Here is a 16,502-nt window from a genome sequence, read left to right as displayed (position 1 = left end):
TTTTGATTACTGTTTCAATTTCTTTCCTCGTTATTGGTTTGTTTAACTTTTGTGTTTCTTCCTTGGTCAGTCTTGGGAGGTTGTATTTTTCTAGGAAGTTGTCCATTTCTTCTAGGTTTTCCAGCTTGTTGGCATATAGGTTTTCATAGTAGTCTTTAATAATTCTTTGTATTTCTGTGGAGTCTGTCATGATTTTTCCATTCTCATTTCTGATTATGTTGATTTGTGTTGATTCTCTTTTTCTCTTCATAAGTTTGGCTGCAGGTTTATCTATTTTGTTTATTTTCTCAAAGAACCAGCTCTTGGTTTCGTTGATTTTTGCTATTGTTTCATTCTTCTCAATTTTGTTTATTTCTTCTCTGATCTTTATTATGTCCCTTCTTCTGCTGACTTTAGGCCTCATTTGTTCTTCTTTTTCCAATTTCGATAATTGTGATGTTAGACTATTCATTTGGGATTGTTCTTCCTTCTTCAAGTGTGCCTGGATTGCTATATACTTTCCTCTTAAGACTGCTTTCGCTGCGTTCCACAGAAGTTGGGGCTTAGTGTTGTTGCTGTCATTTGTTTCTATATATTCCTTGATCTCTATTTTAATTTGTTCATTGATCCATTGATTATTTAGTAGCATGTTGTTAAGCCTCCATGTATTTGTGAGCCTTTTTGTTTTCTTTGTAGAATTTATTTCTACTTTTATACCTTTGTGGTCTGAAAAATTGGTTGGTAGAATTTCAATATTTTGGAATTTACTGAGGCTCTTTTTGTGAGCTAGTATTTGGTCTATTCTGGAGAATGTTCCATGTGCACTTGAGAAGAATGTATATCCTGTTGCTTTTGGATGTAAAGTTCTATAGATGTCTATTAGGTCCATCTGTTCTAGTGTGTTGTTCAGTGCCTGTGTGTCCTTACTTATTTTCTGCCCAGTGGATCTATCCTTTGGGGTGAGTGGTGTGTTGAAGTCTCCTACAATGAATGCATTGCAGTCTATTTCCCTCTTTAGTTCTGTTAGTATTTGCTTCACATATGCTGGTGGTCCTGTATTGGGTGCATATATATTTAGAATGGTTATGTCCTCTTGTTGGACTGAGCCCTTTATCATTATGTAGTGTCCTTCTTTATCTCTTGTTACTTTCTTTGTTTTGAAGTCTATTTTGTCTGATATTAGTACTGCAACCCCTGCTTTCTTCTCACTGTTGTTTGCCTGAAATATGTTTTTCCATCCCTTGACTTTTAGTCTATGCTTGTCTTTGGGTTTAAGGTGAGTTCCTTTTAAGCAGCATATAGATGGGTCTTGCTTTTTTATCCATTCTATTACTCTGTGTCTTTTGATTGGTGCATTAAGTCCATTTACATTTAGGGTGCCTATTGAGAGATATGTACTTATTGCCATTGCAGGCTTTAGATTTGTGGTTACCAAAGGTTCAAGGTTAGCTTCTTTAGTATCTTACTGCCTAACTTAGCTCGCTTATTGAGCTGTTATATACACTGTCTGGAGATTCTTTTCTTCTCTCCCTTCTTATTCCTCCTCCTCTCTTCTTCATATGTTGTGTGTTTTGTTCTGTGCTCTTTTTAGGAGTGCTCCCATCTAGAGCAGTCCCTGTAGGATGCCCTGTGCAGGTGGTTTGTGGGAAGCAAAGTCCCTCAGCTTTTGCTTGTCTGGGAATTGTTTAATCCTGTCATCATATTTAAATGATAGTCGTGCTAGAGACAGTATCCTTGGTTCAAGGCCTTTCTGTTTCATTGCATTAAGTATATCATGCCATTCTCTTCTGGCCTGTAGGGTTTCTGTCGAGAAGTCTGATGTTAGCCTGATGGGTTTTCCTTCATAGGTGACCTTTTTCTCTCTAGCTGCCTTTAAAACTCTTTCCTTGTCCTTGATCCTTGCCATTTTAATTACTATGTGTCTTGGTGTTGTCCTCCTTGGATCCTTTCTGTTGGGGGTTCTGTGTAATTCCATGGTCTGTTCGATTATTTCCTCCCCCTGTTTGGGGAAGTTTTCAGCAATTATTTCTTCAAAGAGACTTTCTATCCCTTTTCCTCTTTCTTCTTCTTCTGGTACCCATATAATACGAATATTATTCCTTTTGGTTTGGTCACATAGTTCTCTTAGTGTTGTTTCATTCCTGGAGATCCTTTTATCTCTCTCTATGTCAGCTTCTATACGTTCCTGTTCTCTGGCTTCTATTCCATCAATGGCCTCTTGCATCTTATCCATTCTGCTTATAAATCCTTCCAGGGATTGTTTCACTTCTGTCATCTCCTTTCTGACATCTGTGATCTCCCTCTGGACTTCATCCCATTGCTCTTGCATTTTTCTCTGCATCTCATCCCATTGCTCTTGCATTTTTCTCTGCATCTCTGTCAGCATGTTCATGATTTTTATTTTGAATTCTTTTTCAGGAGGACTGGTTAGGTCTGTCTCCTTCTCAGGTGTTGTCTCTGTGATCTTTGTCTGCCTGTAGTTTTGCCTTTTCATGGTGATGGAGATGGTTTGCAGAGCTGGTACAAGTGACCGCTGGAAGAGCTTCCCTTCTTTTTTGTTTGTGGCCTTCCTCTCCTGGGAGAATAGCGACCTCTAGTGGCTTATGCTTGTAAACTGTGCGCAGGCAGGGCTTCTGCTACCTGCCCGTTTGCTATGGAGTTTATCTCCGCTGTAGCTGTGGGCGTGGCCTGGCTGGGGCTGCTCCTCCAAAGTGGTGGAGCCCTGTTGGAAGGGGAGTGGCCGGGAGGCTATTTATCTCCATAAGCGGCCTCTGTGCTCCCTGTTGCCCAGGGGGTTAGAGTGCCCAGAGATCCCCAGATTCCCTGCCTCTGGTCTCAGTGTCCTGTCCTGCCCCTTTAAGACTTTCAAAAAGTACTCTCCAAACCAAAACAACAACAGCAACAATGAGAGAGGGAACAGAAAAATTAAAAAAGGAAAAAAAAAAAAAAGGAAAAAACACTCGATTTTTTTTTTTTTTCCCTCAGGTGCCGGTCCCAGGCACCTGCTCAATGGTCCTGCTGCCCTGCCTCCCTAGCACCGGGGTCCCTGTCCCTTCAAGGCTTCCAAAAGCACCCACCCACCGGTTCCGCAGGGAAAAACGCGCAATATTCTTTGTCTTCAGGCGCCTGTCCCAGGCACCCGCTCACCGGTCCTGCTGCTCTGCCTCCCTAGAACCAGGGTCCCTGTCCCTTTAAGGCTTCCAAAAAGCACTCACCAAAAAGAGAAAAATAAAGGGGAAAAACGCGCGATTTCCTCCGTCCTCAGGCGCCAGTCTCAGGCACCCGCCCACCGGTCCTGCAGGGAAAAACGCGCGATATTCTTTGTCCTCAGGCGCCAGTCCCAGGCACCTGCTCACTGGTCCTGCTGCTCTGCCTCCCTAGCACCAGGGTCCCTGTCCCTTTAAGGCTTCCAAAAAGCACTCGCCAAAAAGAGAAAAAAAAAAAGGGGGGAAACGTGCGATTTCCTCCGTCCTCAGGTGCCGGTCTCAAGCACCCGCCCTCCGGTCCTGTAGGGAAAAACGCACGATAATCTTTGTCCTCAGGCGCCAGTCCCAGGCACCGCTCACCGGTCTCGCCGCCCTGCCTCCCTAGCAATGGGGTCCCTGTCCCTTTAAGGCTTCCTAAAAGCACTCGCCAAAAAAAAAAACTGCTCCGGTTTCTTTCCACCCGCCGGGAGCCGGGGGGAGGGGCGCTCGGGTCCCGCCGGGCCAGGGCTTGTATCTTACCCCTTTCGCAAAGCGCTGAGTTCTTGCAGGTGTGGATGTGGTCTGGATGTTGTCCTGTGTCCTCTGGTCTCTATTTTAGGAAGAGTTTTCTTTGTTATATTTTCATAGCTCTATGTGTTTTTGGGAAGAGATTTCCACTGCTCTACTCACGCCGCCATCCTGGCTCCGCCCCAGCACTAGTGATGTTTTGTGCCAGAAAGTTCTCTTTGAGGGGCTTCCTATGCACTTTAGGATATTTAGAGTCATCTCTGGCCCTTTACCCACTAGAGGACAGCAGTCCCGTACCCAGCGTTGTGACAGCCAGGTAGGTCTCCAGTCATTACCAAATGTCCTTGGGGATGGAACCACACCTGGTTGTGAACCACTGGGTTTGATGGTGGCAGTAAGAGATGAGTTTGAAATGCATTGTGGAGATAAGACAGACAGTATTTTACAATAGACAGGTTGCAGAGAAGGGTGAGAAAGAACAGACTCAAAAATGCTTCCCAGATGTATTGTTTGAAACCTAGGCAGATGGCATCATACATACTTCAGACTCCTGACATTGATCTTTCTTGCCCCTTGCCTTTCCTGCAGCTTGCCAGCCACCTCTAATGATGCCCACCCTGCCATTCTCCTTTCCTACATCTCCTCAAGGCCTGGCTTGTGATGCCAGCTGAAATGCCATTTTCTTGAAGCCTTCCCTGATTAGCCCACCAATGGTTTTCTTTTCATCCTTTTTTTGTCTTGTCCAGTGTGACTTCCTGCAGCCTTCTATCAGTACTACTCATAGACACTCTGTGATGCTGGCAGCTTCTGTAAACCCTCAGGAAAGAAGGACCAGGGCCTTAAGAAAGGGAGCATCCTAAGTGGATGCTTGAATTGCATGGCTTTGTGTCTGCACTTGGCCCTTTCTTTGTTACTGTTGGTGGCTGTAGAGTTATCTCCCTCTAGTCATCCTTTAATCATATTCTGGCCCCTGGGACCATCATCTGTTAAAGGTAAGCAGTCTGCTTAGGTTGCCCTTAGGATTAGCTGCCTTGTGTTATATTTATTAAAGTATATCTGTCATCTCCCTATCAAATAACTTACCTGAGAGTAGTGAGACCTTGTATACCTTTATCCCAAACAATGTCTAATGCCCAGCACAGTATTGATCACAAATTGGTGTTTATTAAATGTTTGTTGAATGAATAAGTGAATGATTGAATCTGAAACACCTGTCTTATTTTTATTCTTTAAGTCTAATGCAGTTAAAGGAAAATTAGCATTTTTCTATAATGAACACATATGATTTTTATAATCAGAAAAATGTTTTTTTGAAAATTTTTTAAATGAAATATCAGCGTGTAGGTTGTCTTATTAATGTAATCAATCGGTTTATATGGAAGATGGCTTGATTTTTGGCTTTTGTAGTCTGGAATCTGCCTTGATAATGAGATACCTGCTCTGTTTCTGTGTTGCAGCCCTTGTTGTCAGTACCACTTCAGCTGGATTCGCATTGGCCCCAGAACCTTTTGATTGGACATGTTTTCTGCTTACTTTTGTGGGGACAGGCCTTGCATCTTGCTCTGCCAACTCCATCAATCAGGTCAGTTTGTTACCTTTCAGCTGGAATGTGGTATTGTTGTTTTTTCCTAGATTGTGGTGGTATCACATTTTTTTAAAAACCTTCTGAAATAATATTTATAAATGGAGAAGTACTGTATACCCTGTAGAAGTCCACAGTTGCATAACCAATTCGTCTTTTCTTTTGAGGTGAAGGTTTTCAAATTTATTCACATGAGAGAACAGTTGACTTCTCGCAGTGGCCAGGATTCCTTGGGTTTAAAGATGTTTTAGAGCCATCAGACTTCCTAATTTTATCCATTTCAGGCACATTATTATTATACCCCTGAGCTTATCATTATTATGTGCTATTCTTTCTTTAGTTTGATTTGTTTGCATTTTGAACTACCGCTGTACAAAACAGCATTAAAAAAAATCAGTAATTCAGTATTCAGTATTTGGTATATGGAATCAGAATATATGAGGAAATTGTCACTTTATTTTTAATAATACCCATTTCCCCCCTATTATTTTACATATCAGAATAGTTCTCTAAGATTTTTTCTCCCCATCTGGTCATTATGTTTGCCCTAACATGGCTTCTTCATAAGATACTATAGTGAAAAAGTCTTGGCTAAAATGTAAGGAAAGTCATTTTCATCACCATAACACCCAAGATCTGCTGACAGAGTTTTAAAATAGGAGTTCAAGTTACCTGCAGGAAAACAGCTTGGCTGAGTAGATATGTAAATTAGCAGTCTGCAAATTGTGGGAATTTTAATTTGATAATGCCTGAAATCAACATGTCCTTGTAATGTGTTATCAGCCATTTGGAGAAGAGTCAATCTACTTCAAATAAGGTTTATATTTTGTTATTATTTTTAATGTCAAAACAGTCTTATGGTGAGGTTCAAATAATCCTACTACTTTACCAAAAATATTAAATCCTCCTAAACACCAGTATGCCATCTCTCCCAAGTTGCTCCTTCCTTCTGGTACCCTCCCATATTTTTTGGCTAAGGGAATAATTATGGTTTCACAATGAACATGTTTTTAATGAAAATTTGAAAAAAAAAACCAATGTAAACAAAATTGATTTCTATGACTCTTTGGGGTTTATTTTTCAAAATATTTTTTAAATTATTGCTTTTAGTTAGTTATCAATCTGGGTCATAAGATGAAGCTAGAAACACATTCTAGTTTTCAGGCTCCTTTTTTTAAATTGAAGAGCTGCATTAGCCTAACTGCTGTCTCCTGTTTAAATTATATAGATTCAAATAAAAGTGTGGAGATCCAGAAAAACAACAAACTAATGAGCATCAAATGGTTCCAAAATTCCAAAATATTATTAAGGATAATACAGAGTTGCCTTGAGTTGGAGGTACCCCCCGACCCCCCATTGCCCCTCTCTAAAAAAAGGTGGTTCAAGAATTTATCATGGAAGAAAAATATACAAAAAAAAAAAACCTGTCATTTGTCACAAGATGATTCTGGAGGGAAAAAGATGGAATTCAGGCAAAAATTTGCAGAAACTGAACATAAACCAAGGTTTTAAAAATGTTAGAAGCATTTAGATGGCTGCTTTATTTCATAGTCTATAGGAAGTATATTTGATATAGGGGGTAAGTTGTGTTCTATCAGATTTTAAATACCAGGGAAAGCCACAGACTACACAAATTGCCATGCTGGCCTCTTCTGTTGGTATTTCATTCTTAGCTTAGCTTTCTAGCTCTGTACTGTATCCCCTCCACAGCTCTCCAGCTCCTCCTTTGGAACATTTCCAGATTTCTGCTCCATGTGTCACTTACCCCCACAGGATAAGTGCATGATACAGCCCCCTTATTAATGCTTGTTGGGCATGTGAATAATTTTTTCACCTTCTTGTCTTCATCATGTTGTTCCCTTCCCCTTGTCTTGGGCTCTAACTTCAGCTGGAAACATCATTGAAAAATCTTAATAATTCCCAGCGTTGTAGACTTCCTTTGTTATTACGGTATTGATCAGATTCCCAGATTACAATATTTTTTAAATAATGTTGGAAATAATTTAGTACTAGTGTTAAGTAATCTCGCAAAATTAAGGTTAAAGAATATGAGGCTATTTTCATTAGTGCTTTTAATTAGTATAAGCAGAGCACTGGGCAGTAAGGGTTTAGATGAGTTTGAATAGCAGATAAAGAAATAGTCACTGGTGAAAAGGAAGGGCTTAGTGCTTTTTTAGGGAGCTGGTAGTCAAGGCATATATGTGGTTGGTATGTATAAAAAGTTGTGCAGCTTCTAACAGTTCTGTGGGAGAAAATATTTCCTTCTATTTATGAAAGGATTCAACTAACATTTCATAGTTTTTAATTCTTTTAGCCCTGACTAAATACATACTAGTTCTGAGTGTTTCTTCTTTGTACCTTTTGCGATCTCTCTGAAAGTAGGAAAAATAAAGCTTTGGGAAACAATTCTTATGTTTGTTTTAAGGACAGAAAATGAGATTCAGCTTCTCATTTATGAAGTCATGACTAGGGCATAAAGAGATATGTCTAAGAAGCCACTGACATTAAAATGTAAAAGAAATTACATTCATGTTTCATAAAATATACAGGTGCTTCCTTTCTGACCATACTGTAGCTTTAAAGCAGGTATGCCTTCAAAGGATGAAAGCAATCCATAAAATTTAGCAACTAGAAGATAAAATGTTGTAGATGGCTTTGATCAAATCTTGAGAGGAAGAAGGGACTAAAAGAGAAAAGCTGAATAAGTTCAAGTAGAAGGAATTAAGAAATTGAAAAAGATCAAAATTATGAGAAAATTATCATAATTATTTTGAGCATTTGACAGTAGATATTGTTATAAGCTGTATTTAGGATTATTTTACTTACATTACATATACATGATATTTTTAAATAGAGGTTATTAGTGTATAACAATAAATGGACTTCTTCAGGAAAAATTTTAAAGGTGACATACTATTCCATCTTATGGGTGTGCCACAACTTTCTCAACCAATTCACTATTGTTGCAAACTTTGCTTCTATAAGTAATGCTGCACACATCAGTCGTTTTTAAAGGATAAAATACTAGGAGTGAAATTTATGAGAGGAAGGCTACCAACCAAAGCATATATGAAACTGGTTTAACTTTGGAATGTATGATATTAAAAGATTTAACTTCTAAGAACTTCTTATTAGAAACTTTGTCAGAGTTTACAAAGCATATTTACCTAAATTATTTAAACATTACTACCCCTTGAAGTAGGTGACATTCTTTCCATGTCTATTTGTAAAACATTTTGTGTCACTATTGATAGTCTTTTTAACAGAAACATTTAAAAATTTTATTATGCAAATAATGTTTTTATTGCAGATCGAGAAAATATGAATAAGCAAAAATTACAACATTTTTAAAATTCTGTGTTTCCCTTGTGCCAGGCACTGTTCTGCATATTAGAGTTAACAGCAGAGAGCAAACAAAACCCCAGCCCTCATTGTTTTCCTGCCCAGGCACCCAAATAGACCCACTTGTTAACATTTTGATTTATTACAGACTTTTCAAACACACACACACACACACACACACACACACAGACCCATCTTCACATGGATATTAATTTCTCACAGAAATAATTTATATATGTAGTTTCTATATATTTTTTCCTTTATCATGAACATCCTTCCATGTCAGTATTTGTTCTAGCATGATTTTTAGAGCTATCCGTAGGTCTGCCATGATTTCATTTAATTAGTTTCTCCTTATTTGAGATTTTAGGGATTTCCAGTTTTTGCCCACATAGATACTGAGGTGAAATTCTTACAGCTATATCTTTGAACATGTCCTTAACTATTTCTTTAGATAGATTCCTAAATTCGAGATGATGTTGAAAGGTATGTAATATTCTAAATAAAAAGTTAAAATTACAAGACATTTTACAATAAATAAAAATGTAAGTACAGCTAACTTGTCTCCCAGAGGGTCTTTTTGTATGCATTTGTTTTAAATCAACATAGTCTTCCATTTGGCACTGTATGGCAGTGTTCTTCACCCACACTGCGTATTAGAAAATATGTGCCAGGTTTATAGGTAATGTTAGATGTGTCCTTTCAATTCAAGTTGTTTTGATGACAGTAGCCCTGCCCTTAACTGCACAGGATATGTTCCAAGACCCCAGAGTGGATGCTTGAAACCATGGATAGTACCAAACTTGATAGAAAATACTATTTTTTCTATACACACATACCTATGATAAAGTTTAGTTTATGAATTAGGCACAATAAGAGATTAACAACAATAAGTAATAATAAGACAACAATTATAACAATGTACTGTAATAAAAGCTGCATAAATGTGGTCTCCTCTCTCTCTCAAAACATCTTACTGTACTGCACTCTCCCTTCTTGTGAAGATGTACAATGATAAAATGCCTCCATGATGAGGTGGAGTTGGGGCGCAGGCATTGTGACGCAGTGTGTGGCTGCTGTGGACCATCTGACCATGTGGAAGGAAGGTCCTCTGCTTCCAGACTGTGTTGACCTTGGGTTATTGAAACTGGGGGCAATTGAAACCGCGGATAAGGGGCAATCTCTGTACTTAGGATGTAAAGTGTTTTTTAAATCTCTGGGGATGTTTTAAATGCTCATTGGCTGTTTGTGTTTGCCAGTGAGGTTTGCCCGTTTTGCTCTCAAGCACTTGGCCTTAGTCTAGGAGGTCTTGATATATGTAGATTAGATTATTAACTCTTTGTCATGTAAAGTTTGACTATTTTCTGCAGTTTTTTGTTTTTAAGTGCAGATGTTTCATGTGTTTATGCAATCAGGTCTTCTGATTTTTAATAGAGGGTTTCCCAGCCTCAGTGCTCTTGACAGTTTGGACTAGATAACTTTGTTGTGGGTGATTATCCTGTCCATTGCAGGAATGTTCCCAGCATCCCTGGTCTTTACCCCCTGGATACCATTAGAACCACTCCCTTGAGTTGTGGTAACTGAAAACAACTGCAGATGATGCTGAATATTCCCTGGGGAACAAAATCACCTCTGGTTGAGAACCACTGCTTTAATAATTTCTGCTATTGATTTCACTCTGAGATCTTTACCCAAGATCCTGGCTACAATTTCTGCTGCAAGCAAAATCTGGCTTATACCTTCTTGTATAACTACCCATTGATAGCTGGGGTGACCACATATCCTTGGTTTATGCTAGGAACTAGCATAATTATTAATAAAGCCTCTTTTTACTCTCAGGTGTTCCAATTTGGACAAGAAATTATATGGTCTTTCTATTGATAGCCCACCTGTGCCTTCCATCTTTTACTGTAAATGAGATGTGGTAAAAGTTTCATCAAAAGATTAGGGCTTGGGTTCTGGCTCTTGTATTTACAGGTGTATTGACTGGACAAGTATGGATCTCCTCACTGTAGTCCAGTTCACCTCGTTTGCATCATCTCCTTTTCTGTGGTTGTGTGTAGTATCTACTGTCTTGCCTAATCGTGATGGTGTTGTGTGCACAGAAATAATACCTTAAAGGATATTTTCCTCCATTATTACCCTGTGTTTGTAAATTGTTCAAGAATTTTGATGGCTTCTTTTGTGTTGGATCCTTTTAATTTTTACAATATCCCTGGAAGAGTCTAATTAGTACAGTTGTCACTGATTTCCAGGGCAGTGGACAGCCTGATGATTAGAAATGTCTCTCTCATATTGAGCCAAAGTCGGCTTCCTTGTAACTCCAAACTATTGGTCATAGTTCATCTCTCCAGAAAAACGCAGCCTTCCTTTTGCATGTGACAGTACTTCCAATGTGTTGCTGACCTTGTTAATAGGTACTCATGGTATTGCTATGTAATTATTCATCTGCAGCTCTTCCTTAGAGAACGTTCAATTCGTTGAGACCAATGATTATGACTTACTTATCTTGTATGTCCATCACCTCTTCCAACAAGCATACAGCAGGCCAATGGGGTGAAATTCCAGAGGAAATCATATTGGGAATAAAGGAGTATTGTGGGGGGGGGGGCAGTACTAAGAAATGTTACTAATAACAATTATTGCAGCCAACACTTACTTTGCACTTGCTATATGCCAAGTAATGTTCTAAGCATTCTATATCCATTAGCTCATTTGTTTAAGTCTAGGTTCATGGGATTTCAAAAAATGGCTCTTTTGAAGGATCAAATATGTGATGAATGAATTCATAACCCAGATTTAGCTCTTAAGAAGAACCATTGATGTTCTTGGAGACTTTATTCTAGAGAAAATTACAAGAAAGGCACAAAACATAAGTAGAGTTTCAGATCTGAGAGGTAGGTTATAATTACAAAGGTAAAGCTGATAAGGGTATGTTATCTTTTGGAACTAGTGTACCTGTGAATGTTGAAGAATTTTTATGAAAAGAAATAAAAGAGATCAAGAGGTGTGAATAAATAGGGCCGAGAAGAGACGTGTTTTTTGTTTGATACTGACAATACTTGAGATACTTCTCATGGCTGAAGTAAGGTGAAAAGGGCTTTGGATAAAGTCCTGAATTGTAGGATGGTGAGGGCAAAAGAAAATCCACAGCCTTTTCAACTCTGAAAAGAGAAACAGATGATATTTTTCTGTTTTCCCAGTGAATATGCAGTTAATATCTCAAGCATCTTTCTCCATTTTCCCCTTCTCTGCTGTTTATTTTGTTTTGACTGTGCAGTCTGCCTTGAGCAATAGCAACTGACTTTCATCTTCCATGTTGAATGAAAGTGCTTATTAAACTTGGTGTTGGATTCTAGGAGAATGAGACTGATACTAACAAACACCAGTGATGTGATTTTAGAATATCATATGTGTAAGAAAAAAATGTATGAGAAATACATTTTTCTTCTGAATTTTGTGATTTGTTTGACTCTGATGTTTTAACTGGTAGGCAACTTGCATTCATTCAGTGGACTCTGAAATCTGTAACTTGTGGCTTATTCAGATGATTCAGATTAGCTACTGCACTAGATCAGTTTTGCATAGTCTTTGAATAGCATGTGAGAAAGAGTTTCCAACTAAATATGTTTTTTATATGAGGCAAATGATAAGCATTACTGAATGTCAAAGAGAAAATCCATTTTAAATGCAGGCTCTTTTCCTGAATTTATATAACCCCAAATAGCTCCTAAATTACATTTGATTCCCCTCTTCAAAACAATCCATCTAAGTAGAGTGAGTTTGGCATTGGTATTCATAACCAGAATAACTCTACCTGAAGTTTTGCCAGCAAATGCAGAGATGATGATGATGTGAACATGTGTTTGTAGGTAGTAGTTTATAATTTACATGCCACATTAACTGCTCATTATTTTCTTTGTTTCTTACAACAACTCTGTGAGTTGGTGTTATTCCAGTGTTGTAGAATAAGATCTCATTGATCACACATCTGAAAATGGTCAAATTGGGAGCAAGAGCTGTGGACCATAGACTCCCAGGTCACTGCTTTTTCCTCTCAACTGAAATGTCCTCGTCCAGTCACCACCTTGGAATGGGGCTATTCCCATTAATATGAGCCTTCCACCGGGTTAACTGTTGCATGCTTGCTACTTGGTACCAGAGGTGAAGGTGCCACTGTGGACATGGTAATGTATCTGTCTCTAATGAGATTGTGAGGACATGAAGCATTATACCCTATAAAACTAAATGCTCAGTGCTACCTTTTATTATCCTTATTAATATAAAAGTTTGGTCTGTTTTTGGCCCACATCCTCCACACTTTCAAAATCTGATTATCTTCCAGTTATCTTCAATTAGGGTCTCTGTATAGTGAATGAAAAGAGAAAATGTGTTTTCCTCAGGGTACTGAGAATTGGATTATATTGCACACCGTCATATGTGTGTGTGTGTCTGAGTATGCAAACCTGTTTATTTCAAGTATATACTTATGTGTGAATTCTTCATATTAATAAGTGGTGACTTAGGTTCAGCAGACATTTGTTCTCTACCATGTCATAGTCATTGTGGAATTGTGTAATCAGTTCTGGTAAATCTAAGAAATATGGTGAAAAGGTTGATAAATCAAACAAGCAGATATTTAATGATCCATAATGGAAATGATTTCACCATGGATTTTCAGAGTTAGGATTCCTGGCTTGTGTCTCTGGGTAATGTGTTATGATTAAACCTGATACATGGCTCGGAGACTGCTTTCCTAGGTGAATTTCAGCCTTCTAGAAGTCAGACCTACTTTCTGTCCAAACTATCCTCCTTTGCTTATTTTTTTTCTTTGTTTTAAGTCCTCATTTATGTTTTACTTTCCGTAGTAGTTCTCCTGAATCCCCTTAGCATGATGGTTTTCTGCTCGAGCCACTGACTCCCTGTTGTCTAGTGTAGGTTGACTCTTGGTTAGCTGATGACTGATGACACTGATATAAAAACTGACTGTGGGTGGCTGATCCCTGGGAGGCTGTATGTTTCCTTATCTCATACTCACTTTCTTTGCCTTAGTGACAAACTGCTTCTAAAACATGAAAATTTTTGATTCCTTGATATTTATACTTTAAAATTAGAGTCATTTGATGATTCTGAATTCCATGCTGCGCTCCCAGACACTTGAAAGGAAGAGGAATAGGAACTGGGGTTTCAGGGATGGGCCATGGAGCAGATTTGTTTTATCTGTGTGCTTTAACCCAGACCAACTTTTGAGAGTTCTTTGTCTATTGCTATTTCTGACTAGTAATGGAGCTCCATACTGCTTCAGGCAAGCTATTAGACCTTTAAAAATCTGTGTATGTGATTAAGTTAAATCCTAAAATTCACATTTTCATAACTCCCAGTCCTGTCTTATTGATTTTCTAAGAAGTTTTAGAAAAAATTGTTTGGCAAGAAGGGGAAATTACTTACCTGTGTGATTAATCTTAAGGAAAATTTCACCCTGGCATTTCCTTCAGATCCTATGCCAGATTTCTCCGGAAGCAATGATCACAGGGGAACAAAGACATTCTAAAGGATTTGAATGATGGAATGTAGAGATAGGATGAAACAAAGGAGAAAATTTGGTAGTTAATAAGATTCATGTATATTTGTAATCTAGACTATCTTTATGCTTTAAAATATTCTGTGTAACCTTACACTACTATTATGCAGTTTTAGCTTTTATTCTACTGGAGATTTCCTTAGTACTGGAAGATATTTGCACCCTATCTTATAAGAAAGAAAACTAGCACTGAAGTAAAAGTCTAGTGCAATATCCTAATATCCTCATTAATGTATCTGAATAAAATTATGATTATTCTGGTATTGTTTTTAGTAAAAATGTGGCTGATTATCTAGAAAATGCCATTGTTTATACTGCTGTCATTAGATGAACTAAATAAGGACTAAACAGTACTGCATATAATTTCCTTAAATAGCTAGATACCTGGATAAAAATCTCCCCCATGAAGTTACTGCTGTCATCTCCTAATTTAAAATAATTGGGAGTAATATAACATTGGACCTTAAGAATATAAAATATCCTAAGACCAGGTTCTCAGTTCTTAGAAAAATATTCAGAGGTTTGCAATTAGAATATTAGTAAAGGGCACTATTTACTGAGCCTGGATTCCCTCCATGAGTCTCACTTACTCTTGAATGAATGATTGACTAAATGGCAAAACAGTTTAGTTAAATAAGTATGTGGTTGACTTTGAACAATTAGACAGTCCCCTAATCAAAGTCTTAACATGTTCTCCCACAAGAAGAAAAATAGTTTGTGCATTTTTCAACAGATAGATTTTCAGCCATCCCAAATACCTCTGGCTTAAGTGAAGTCAGGTTGTATTTTAAAAAATGACCCTTTTCATATATACTTGGTGAACATTCAGGCTTTAAGTCTTTGCTTTGATGCCTTTAGAAGACAGGAAACTGTTATTGAACTAGTTCTTACTTGCACAAAATTTTATTTATTCTGCTTATTTTAAGTCAGAATTATTGAGGTCGGGGGAGGCTGTTGAAATCCCCTGGATGTTTTCCTACATTTTGGAAAGAAACTCCACTTTGCCTGGGACCAGAAGCAAGATGTCATTAAGTCATTGAAAGTGCTAATACTGTGTGAAGGTCTTTTCTTGAAGATTATCTTTATTGATAGGTGATAAAAAGATTGGTCCCTACTCTGAAGCAGCTCCTACCAGTCTGGTAGAGGAAGACAGACATATAAATAAGTACAATAAAACAATGGAACGTGTTGGTACTGTGGTAGGACATAGGCAGTGCCTTAGGTGTAAAAAGGAAGGTGTAGGGAGCAGTCATTTTTACCTCTGGAGGTCAGGAAAGCTTCACAGAGAAGTGACCAGAGTCTCAGAAGCTTAGCAGGATGTTTACCAGGTAGATGCATGTGAGAAGAGAGCTTTCCAGGCAGAGAGAACATCATGACTGAAGACAGATGTGAACTTTTATACACGGAACACCATTTGGGGACCTGCAAATGTTGGAGTGCAGCAGAACAGGGTGAGGTGGTGAGGATATTTGGCTGAAGAAGTAAGCAGGCTCAGGCCACTGAGGGCCTTGCAGGCCTTGCTAAAGCCTCCCGACCTACCCCACAGCTCCGGCAGTCACTGATGTATGAATAAGGCCATAACACACTTAAGGGCTTTCTGTCACTCTAAGGATAGAGAGGCAAATCCTAACTTTTCTCTGCCTGGAACTCAGCTTAAGTGTCATCCATTCAACAACCATTTCCTAAGCACCTGATTTGTGTCAGGCCTGTACTAGGTACTGGGCATACAGACAGACCACTTCTCGTGGAGTAGCAAGAGAGGGGAAGTACATATTTTAACAAGAAAACATCAGGCGGGAACTAGTCCTGTGATGCAGATAAAACCAGAAAATGCAACAACATCTGGTTGTCACAGGCTTCTTACCCCTGGCCTGGTCAGCTATTCCTCTTTACCTGGGACCAGAAGCAAGATGTCATTAAGTCATTGAAAGTCATATCGCACAGCTCCCTTCGTAGTGCTTCTTAGCATTTGTAAGTATACACTTGGGTGATTGTTTAATTGTAAGCTCAGCAAGGGCAGGGACCCTGTCTGTTCATCCATACATCAGGGCTTGTGCAAAGGAGTCACTTGAAGAGGCCAGTGGCCTAGTACACGCTCAGTGAGACTCCTGGGTGCAGTTCTGTATCTGCTGTTTATTAATTAACTCTGTGACTTTGGGCAGTTGACTTAATCTCTCTCAACAGATGAAATTGTTGAGAATATTAAATAATATATTTAGTTCTTAGAGAAGGGCCTGGCATGTAGTAAGCATGCAATTAATGTTAGTTATTATTACTCTTTACTAATAAAAGTTTATTGAATGAA

At 38.5% G+C, this 16,502-nt stretch overlaps 1 protein-coding gene across 2 annotated transcripts in view; it reads left to right on the top strand.

Moving 5' to 3' along the window:
* Positions 1-16,502, top strand: part of COX10 (cytochrome c oxidase assembly factor heme A:farnesyltransferase COX10) — a 135,735-nt gene that overhangs the window by 33,768 nt on the left and 85,465 nt on the right. For both annotated transcript variants that reach the window (XM_037001405.2, XM_073234757.1), the window contains one exon: positions 5,150-5,274. In XM_037001405.2, the coding sequence (XP_036857300.1) occupies positions 5,150-5,274 (125 nt within the window). The remainder of the gene's footprint in view (positions 1-5,149; positions 5,275-16,502) is intronic.

This window comes from Manis javanica, chromosome 4 (genome assembly GCF_040802235.1).
Source record: "Manis javanica isolate MJ-LG chromosome 4, MJ_LKY, whole genome shotgun sequence".
Classification (NCBI taxonomy): domain Eukaryota; kingdom Metazoa; phylum Chordata; class Mammalia; order Pholidota; family Manidae; genus Manis; species Manis javanica.
The sequence above is the reverse complement of the archived record's forward strand: the minus strand, read 5'-3'. Positions and strand labels throughout refer to the sequence as shown.